The sequence below is a fragment of the Nelumbo nucifera genome, chromosome 1 (genome assembly GCF_055504915.1).
Source record: "Nelumbo nucifera cultivar China Antique chromosome 1, China Antique-T2T, whole genome shotgun sequence".
Taxonomy (NCBI): Eukaryota; Viridiplantae; Streptophyta; class Magnoliopsida; order Proteales; family Nelumbonaceae; genus Nelumbo; species Nelumbo nucifera.
In genome coordinates this window covers 112,780,630-112,790,000 of record NC_142649.1, presented here as the reverse complement: position 1 = coordinate 112,790,000, position 9,371 = coordinate 112,780,630, and the positions used below count along the sequence as shown (strand labels likewise).

At 36.5% G+C, this 9,371-nt stretch overlaps 1 protein-coding gene across 3 annotated transcripts in view; it reads left to right on the top strand.

Moving 5' to 3' along the window:
* The window catches only part of LOC104587383 (cytochrome c biogenesis protein family), an 8,849-nt gene extending 1,038 nt beyond the window's left edge, over positions 1-7,811 (top strand). The window contains exons 1-8 of one of the 3 annotated variants that reach the window (XM_088892621.1): positions 1-3,772; positions 5,081-5,300; positions 5,378-5,489; positions 6,279-6,551; positions 6,824-6,948; positions 7,056-7,212; positions 7,290-7,373; positions 7,483-7,811. The exon at positions 1-3,772 is cut by the window's left edge and continues 1,038 nt beyond it. In XM_088892621.1, the coding sequence (XP_088748747.1) occupies positions 3,358-3,772; positions 5,081-5,300; positions 5,378-5,489; positions 6,279-6,551; positions 6,824-6,948; positions 7,056-7,212; positions 7,290-7,373; positions 7,483-7,611 (1,515 nt within the window). In that variant the 5' untranslated portion in view covers positions 1-3,357 and the 3' untranslated portion in view covers positions 7,612-7,811. Of the gene's footprint in view, positions 3,773-5,080; positions 5,301-5,377; positions 5,490-6,278; positions 6,552-6,682; positions 6,949-7,055; positions 7,213-7,289; positions 7,374-7,482 lie in introns of all 3 variants that reach the window. The other 2 variants (XR_016079223.1, XM_010244968.3) reach the window with 2 other exon arrangements.
* Positions 7,812-9,371: the final 1,560 nt, after the last annotated feature.

The window sequence follows — 9,371 nt, the reverse complement described above, 5'->3', positions numbered from 1 at the left end:
GTCGCTCATTGCAACCCCATGTTACAAGCTTTAAACCCAAAAAAAATAATGCCCTTACCCAAGCCATAGACTTAGCGGAGCATTATTCATCATTATGATATGCATGGATGTACAAGTTTCAAGTGTGGGGGTATTTGGATTCATGGTATGGTTATGAATGGTAAAATGGAACATGTTTTCATTCTCAATTCGTGAGTTCCAATGATTGATATACTTTGAAAGAAAAAAAAATAAAAGTAGAGATGAAAGGAATGATGGAGGAAATTGCTTTTGATGTTACAAACTATCCATGCCCTCCTAAAATTCCAAGAAGAAGAAGGTTGTTTATACATACAAAAGTGGAAGCTGTTGTGAATGATTGTTCCCTGTTGCAAACAAAAAGTGTTCTTTTGAATGATCTCTTTTCTAATGCAGGAGTTTTACATGATTTAAATGCATTAAAGCAAAATTGAAGAAGTTACTGAATGAAGTGATTGGTTTTACATGTCTTATGCATTCGAGCTTCAAATGATTCAGTTTTGCTTTACTAGTATCGATGGCTTTTGAGCTATATTCCCAAATATTTCCCACCTTGACCCTAAGCCCCATTACAACCCTTGAAAAGTCCTTTTGATTTGTGTTATGCATGTGATCCCAGTGGTGGAGAATGAGAAGATATGCAAGCCTATGGTAGATCATCTCCATTGGAATGAATTTGAGCGAAACACCTACCCTTCAAACATGAGAGTTGAGTGTTTATTTTCGTGAGGGTCTACTATTTAGTTTATTCCATCTTTGAGTGAAAATGCTTACTAAGTAATTGAAAGTTGTTAAGAATGTTTGTTCATGATGTGTTATGAGTATTGAAGAGCTTGGTTGTTCTTTGTTGATGGCATTGCAACCTTGGTGTTTTTGGGAAAGTGAATTTGATTTTTGCCCGAGGATGAGCAAAAGCTAAGTGTGGGGGGATTTGATGAGAATAAAAAATATCATATTTTCTCTTTTAATATTTAGTCTTTTATACTTATTTGATGCCCAAATGCATTCATTATTCTTATATTTTGATTTAGGGCACAAATGGAGGCGTAAAGTGAAAAACAAGGCTAATCGGGTAATTCTGGACAGTTTCGGCATTGTGTCGTAATTTGGGCATAACATTCTCATCCGAACTCCGATTGGGATGATTTAAGATGCGTTGGAACGATAAGGAAAAATTCTACAAATTTCATGTTTTTCGTTTTGATATATACTGACTGAATCGAGGTCTAAATCAGGCCCGAAATAGCTGCAACTGCACTACTGACGTGCTGGAAACATTCCTTTGCCTGCAAGTTTTCATGCGTGAAATCACCACTCTCCCACTTGCATTAGAACTTTGTTTTATCTTATCTTTGATATTTTTCTTGATAAGTCAAACTTGGAGACTGTTATCTAGAGAAAATTTAGGAGATTTTTTAGGTTTCTTTTGGGAAAGTAGAGAGAAAGAAAAGAAGAAAAAGAAAATCAAGAAAGCAATCAGACTAGGGCTGTCGCACCTCTCTTCTCTGATTTTTCTTGAGTTTTCACCATGACCATGCGTGGCTAAACTCTGATACTTGGTCGAAGGAAACAGAAGCCTCAGAATCAACAAAACTGTGAGATTTAATTTGATTTTTATTGTTTGATTTATACTTTGAATATTGAATGTTCTTCTATGTTCATGTTTATGATTGTTTCGTTTAATTGCTAGGAGGCCTACTAGTTTATTATTTGTTACAACCTACTGCTAGGTTAGATATCAGATCCGTAATTGTTTGATCCCTCTAATCTGCGAAGCAACTAGGGTTTAATGATTTGCTGCATCAGAAATTGTTAGATCTTAGGAAGAACACTCGACTGAATTAAATGCAACTGCTTGTGCTTGTGTTGTTTAGCTTCATCGATCTCTAATGCTTAAGGCTACTGCTGGATTAAATCTTTAACGCTTATTTAGGGGTTGTTCAGTAGTAAGGGTTAAGAGGATCGCTTGTTTTCCGATTAACTGAGATTAGGGAGATGTAGGAAAATAGTTCCTACGATGAATATTCAAAGTCTGAATTGATTTATCTTTGCATCGATGAGCAGTAGTGAAATTCTGATGGTGGATGTTGACTTAGACCAAGACTCATTCTTTTGATTAATTTTAGTACTCTGAATTGCATTGTTTCTCATTTGATTTTCGTTCTTTTTAATTCTGATTTTCTTTCTTTTTAATTGTTGTTCGTTACATACAACCCCCCCCCCCCTCCATCTTTGTTCACGTAGCACACAACTAGGTTAGATACTCTCTGTGGGAGCGATCCTTATTCGCACTACTGCATTTATTTTTAGGAGTATAGGTTTTATTTTTGGGTGCCTACGACAACACGCCAATATACAAACATATGTAAATGTATAATTTTGTATTTTTTAATGAATATGTAAATGTATTTTTTTAATGAAAGTTATGGTTTACCCCACCTAACAAATTTTTATTTATTTTTTTATTTTATTTTATAAAACTCTAATCTATAATATACAAAGTACTATAATTTCAAGTTTTTGTTTGTTTTTTCTTTGTTTGTTTGGAGTGGAATGGGGGTACTTGTTGTTGTTTTGAAAATTCCCGATTAGTACCTTGTACTTCGGGCCTATTGCCACTTTGATCCTCTGAACTTTAAAATATGACAATTTAATATCCGAACTTTCAAATTGTATCAACCTAGTACTTGCCATTAGCCAGCCGTTAAGTGGCATTTGAAAAGATACAAATGTCATCTAATTCTCTTTATAAACCATCCAAATATTGACAAAAAATTAAAGAATTCAAAGTCCTTGCCTTTTCTATTAAACAGGTGACCCCTATTTTCTTAAATAGAAAAAACAATTATTTGAAACTGTATTTTTTTATGAATATTTGAATGATTGATAAAAAGAATTAGATGACATCGAACAGGTAGTTAACGGGTTGATTAACGAGAGGTAATGGATTCACATATTTTGAAAGCTTTTTTTGGTAATAGATATTTTGAAAGTTCGGGTAATTAATTATTGCGTTTTAAGGTTTGAAAACCAAAGCGGCAAGGCCCCAAGTACAGGGTAGGGTAGTAATCGGAAATTTTTCCGTTGTTTTATCGTTGATCAATGAATTAGTTTTACCAACGAAAGAAAGAATCAATAGAAAAATATTTGGAGGACGGTTTTGATTGATGATCATGTGGCATTGGATCCATCTCAAATCTAGAAGAGAAGCGGAATATTCATCTTATCTGTTATCCACTATATTCTCTCTTCAACTGTTCGCGGTTTGCTAACGTCTTCATTATATGTGCGCTGTGTCTCTCAGTCCATGCGAGTTTCGGGTAATAACAGTCTCTGTAAATGGAGCCTCTAATCCCCACCAAGACCCTGAAGCGAGTATCACCAAAGGCCCTTCTCACCAAGTCTCCCCTTCTTCAATCTACGTTCAAATGTCAGCGCTTCTTCTTCAATAGCCATCTTCACGCTCTCCCCAATAGGAGAATTCCCTCTCTCAAAATTGACTCTAAACTTAAAACTTCTCAAGATAACAAGAAGAAACCTATTACCCAGAAGATAATTCTCTCTGAAGGGGCACCGCCTCTGTCGGAGGACGTTGCTGGAAATGAAGAAACTTCGGCCAAGTCCCAGAATTCGTCGAGTCCAATGCCGGTGTTGCGGTTCTTTAAGAAGATACCAAGAAGGTTTTTAGCGCTCCTCTCTAATTTACCCTTGGCTATTGGAGAAATGTTTTCCATTGCAGCTCTTATGGCTCTAGGTATGTCGTTATTTTCACTCTCTTCCTTTTTTCTTTGATTTGTTTATGTTGTTATCTTCGAAAGTTAAGACGTTGAGCATCGGATTTTTAAGTTTTTGCCCAAATTCCATAACATGTAGGCATGTATAACTTTAGCAACTTCTGAAATTGCGATAAGTGGCATCGTCCGTTATTGGTTTTGAGATTTTGTCGTTTAAGTTCATAGACTTGAACAGAAGAACCAGACAGTTAGATTAAGCCAAAAGGGAGGGGAGGGAGAGCAAAAAAGCAGCAATAAAATCATTGCCTCTGGTTGCAGACGCTCAGATGAATAATTCAGAACTGTGTACAAATTTCCAAATGAAGAATGAAGATATAAAAAGACAGAAACTTGAACAACATAGGGTAAGAAAATGAACTTGGTTGACTTTTATTCTGCTGCATTCCTTTAAGTAAAAACTTCAGTTCATGAATGGCAGAGATGTCAAAGGAGCAGGAATTTGGTAATTTTGATTCCTTCATCTGTTCCTTGGAATAGCTATGTTGTATGGAGCAAGAGTCTTGGGCAGTTGAGAAACAGCATATCCAAAAAATGAGTGTGGCATAAATGCTTATCCTTATATGGCTGAGTGTAAAACTACAAAGGATAGGGTCAGAAATGAAGTCATATTATGGAACTTAGGAGTAGCTCCAATACATGATTAAATGAGAGAAATTAGACTGAGGTGGTTTGGTCATGTGCGTGGAAGACCATCTACAGAACCTGTTAGAAGAAGTGAACATTTACAAGTTGAAGGGGCTAGAAGAGTTAGGGGCAGACTGAAAAGGACTTGGGTGGGAAGTAGTAATTTAAGTGCTCATAATTTGATGAAATGTTGAAACAGGAGTCTTGTAGCTGATCCCATAGGACAAGGCTTAGATGATGATGATGATCTGTTCTTTGGAATGAAAAGTAACTTGGGATACTTTTTAGGTAATAAACTTTATTTCCAATTTGTCAAAAAGTTTGAATATCCAATTCTTCCTCTCCTCCCCCTGCAGTCACAGTACATAACCTTGAAGTGCATGTACAGTGTTGATCAGTTCTACCAAATATAATTTAGAGCACGTCTTTATATTTCTACAATAATCTGTCTTTCAACAATGCCATCTCCAAATTTAAATATTTTATTGGGCAACCTTCTTACTTACGAGTTCTAAAGGTTGGTACCCCTGCCTTACCTTTTGGAATCTCTAACCTGCACCCTGATCCTGAATGTCCTTGTGCTTTACCCCGGATGCATTTCTCTAATGGCTGGATTTTCCCCAATGTATTCGTTGGTTATGCAGGGACTGTAATTGATCAAGGAGAAGCTCCAGATTTCTATTTCCAGAAGTACCCAGAAGATAATCCTTTGTTGGGATTCTTCACTTGGAGATGGGTTCTTGGACTTGGGTTTGATCACATGTTCTCATCTCCTGTTTTCTTGGGGATGTTGGTTCTCCTTGCTGCATCACTCATGGCCTGTACATACACAACACAGATTCCACTTGTTAAGGTTGCACGAAGGTCTGATTCCCTCTGCATATCTTATCATTTTTTCTTCATCTGGACTTTTTCTTTAACAAATGAATCAGTATCTGCAGATGGTCTTTCTTGCACTCAGTTGAGGCTATCCGCAAACAAGAATATGCAGATTCTCTGCCTAGAGCATCAGTTCAAGACTTGGGCATTATTTTAATGGGTGCTGGTTATGAGGTACTCCATACGTGATCTTAGTGTTGTGTGCTTTCCCTATTGTTTTTCACTTTGAACGTATAAGTGTGTAAGCTATCTCTTTAATTTCCAACTGTTCTTTGCTTAGATTTCAGATATATTACAAGGAATACTTGTTGAACGTTCCAATATTTTCTATGTGCACACATTGATACTTGTGCGAACAAATGTATCAAGGTGAAGTCTAATGGGGAAGCTACTTAAAAAAAGGGAATTTCTAGGAAGTTCTCAATAATGAATAACAAATAACTACTAATATTATAGATAGTAAGAGAACCTGGTATATCAATAAAATGTTCCTCAACCTATTTTGCCATTTCAATATTTTCTTTACATGATTTTTAAATTGTATTAACTTTTCTTGGTTATTATATCTCCATTACATACATCATTTTATTATATTTAAGTCAATGCAATGAGTCAATGGCCATCTGTGTGGTATCAGGCTTCTCTTGTCAACACTCTTGGCCAAATAGAGAAAAGAACAAGAATAATCTTCGAGGTGTCAAGAATAAAATGACCCCCACCTCCAAGAGTCTCTTATATATTAAAAGATATGTACAATTACAAGAATGCCCATACAGGGCTGAAAGAGAAAAGAAGAATAAGATGTAAAAGTAATATACAGCAGGGACTATACTAATAAGGTACATCAAGTTATAGAGTCTCCACATCTCTGGCTAATAAGTGTTTGGACCACATGTGGTTTTCTCCTCTAATATAAAGCCCTTGCTCCTGGATCATTCATTTTGTGAAAACTGATTGCTGTAGGTATTCTTGAAAGGACCATGTTTATATGCCTTCAAGGGGTTGGCTGGTCGATTTGCCCCAATTGGAGTCCATTTAGCAATGCTCTTGATAATGGCAGGAGGAACTCTCAGTGCTGCTGGAAGCTACAGAGGCTCAGTCACTGTTCCACAGGGACTGAACTTTATTGTTGGAGATGTGCTAAGGCCAAATGGGTTTCTTTCTACTCCAATGTCATCTTTCAATACTGAGGTTCATATAAACAGATTCTACATGGACTACTATGACAGTGGCGAGGTAGGTAACATCTCTTATTTTCCCTTTTAGATTTGTCTTAGACTTACACCTTAGATTATCATGAAAGTTCTTACCCTTTTGACTCTAATAAGCTTCTAAAGATTAGATCTCCATTTCTTTCACTCCATTAGGTGTCTCAGTTTCATACCGATCTTTCTCTATTTGACCTCGATGGGAAAGAGGTGCTGAGGAAAACAATAAGTGTGAATGACCCTTTGAGATATGGAGGTGTCACTATATATCAGACTGATTGGAGTATTTCAGCACTTCAGATACGCAAGGATGATGAAGGACCATTCAATTTGGCTGTGGCACCTCTTAAACTAAATGGGGACAAGAAGCTTTTTGGGACATTCCTACCAGTTGCAGATTCTGATTCTCCTAATGTGAAGGGAATGTATGCTCTTCTATTCGTTTGTCTTTATTTTTGCTGATCTGTTCCAGGACAGTGAAGGAATGAATTCTCACCTCATTTTCCCTTTATTTATTTTCCCTAAAGCTCAGATCCATGCTTGCTCGCGATCTACAGTCAATTGTCCTGTATGATCAAGAGGGGAAATTTGCAGGAGTCCGGCGACCTAATTCGAAACTTCCAATTGAAATTGATGGGATAAAAATAGTAATTGAAGATGCCATTGGTAGTAGTGGCCTTGATCTGAAGGTTATGATTTAAATAATTGTCTTATTTGTAAAATTGTTTAGCTCTATATCTTATCAGCTTAATATTCTTCTATTCAGACTGATCCAGGGGTTCCAATTGTATATGCTGGATTTGGTGCCCTTATGCTCACAACTTGCATTAGCTATCTATCTCATTCTCAGGTGAAATACTCGCCTTGTTCTATTCATGGATCTCTCTTCTAGTGAAATATTTACTGTTTCTGTTATCTGATGAATCTTGAATGTGCTTCACTGTTTCTTTATCCTAAAGATATGGGCCTTACAAGACGGAACAACAGTGGTTGTTGGAGGAAAGACTAATCGAGCTAAGGTTGAATTTCCTGAGGAGATGAATCGCTTGCTTGACCGGGTTCCAGAGATAGTAGATTCCTCTTTATAATTGGAATGAGGAGAGAGAGAGAGAGAGAGAGAGAGAATGTTAACAGAATCCAAAAAGAATGACAATGACAGTCAATTTAATTCTTTGTGAATATGTATATATGCTGATTTTTTCTATATGCATGGAACCTGAAACAATAACATAAAGTCTAGCGCAAATAATTTCTCCATATATTCTATACATATCTGCATTTGCATCCACTTGTGTACTATTTGACTCAGCTTTCAGACTTCATAAAGGGTTCAATCTATTAAATGCGGTATACTTAATGTCATCTAAGATGCTTGCTGACTTTTTTAATCATATCTCCATATGCAGTAAGGTTTGATTGATATTGCCAATAAGAGTTGTAATTTGAGGGCCAACATCAGGAAGAACTATGAAAGGAATGAGAATGAAGAATGATAGGTTAGGGGAGGAGAAATGACATGATTCCTTGCTCATTTCTCATTATTCATATGAAAGGATAATGAAAAGGTTGAAAACTGAGAACATAGGCTTATTATTAACCATTGAAGCCATATGATGGCATTGTCATTGAATGAGAGTTAGGCAACTGCCCTTGACTGTGTTATATTACATTTTTTTAGTTCAATCGTTGTGTTGATCAATATTAGTCGAATGTGTTATATAATTCTTCTTTAGAAATGGAAAGAGGAATTGAAGGCCTATGGATTTTGGTCTTTTTGGAATTGCTGTATTGGTTTTGTCCCATTGCATAAATTTCTTCATTGGCTTTCTTCCATTGCATAAAATTCTTTACTGCCATCTAACATAGGAGTCTAGCTCATGTCTTATTCCATTATGTTACCTTGTTAGAGCATCTACTGATGTTTTTGGTAATTTCACCAACTAGTTAACTGGTTTGTGCTTTTCTGCAAGGGTGGTTCTTGGGCGCTCCTGGAAGCACCCATTCGTATCCTTAATCTTGTTTACCTTGCTAATTATGATTCTTTGTTTTAGCTTATACTTGATAGACAGTAGACACCACTCCAGGTTTCTGAAATTAGTCTGTACATTACCTCAAGTTACCTGACTTTGTCGAATTATGATAAGAGGATCCCATTAACATTTGATGAATTTAGAGTGTTGGCCAATTTGTATGATTTTGTTTTCCAAAATAAAAACAATTGCCACATATTTATCAGAAGAACGTAATTTCTGCATCAGCAAAAACATGTATGCTTTGCTTCTCAAGATATATCGGAATCTTCTGTCATGGAACTGAAACTGCACTTCCAACAAGCCTCCCAACAGGAAACCATGCACAGCTGCATATTTGGAACATCTCATCTCCCCATGAATGTCAAGGGGAGATGTTACCCATGTCTGGCTGTAGTGATTTGTTGAGGGCAGATCCTTACGTGGCCGTAAAACATGCTATGTAACCAATTAAGAATAAAGATGGAGTTGAGATTCCCTCCCAACAAAAAACTGTTTCAACATGATACCATGAGACTGAGACCCGCCGCCATATATGAGATGTGTGGATATAGATGGTGTTACGAAGTTCAAACATTTTTTTTTGTTGGGAGGAGATCCGTACTCGTGAAAGAACGCATGGATCCCATGGCGTGCTCGCTCATAGTTTTACACATTTGTATTAGCATAAGATCCAGTGTCTGGTTTACGTGATGTGATAGATTTTTGTTTAATCATATGTTGATGAACAACAACCACCCGACAAATTTAACCTTGCCAACCATATCATATACTCAAACCTTCAAGAGTTTCAGAATTTTCTAAAAAACTAAATAAAG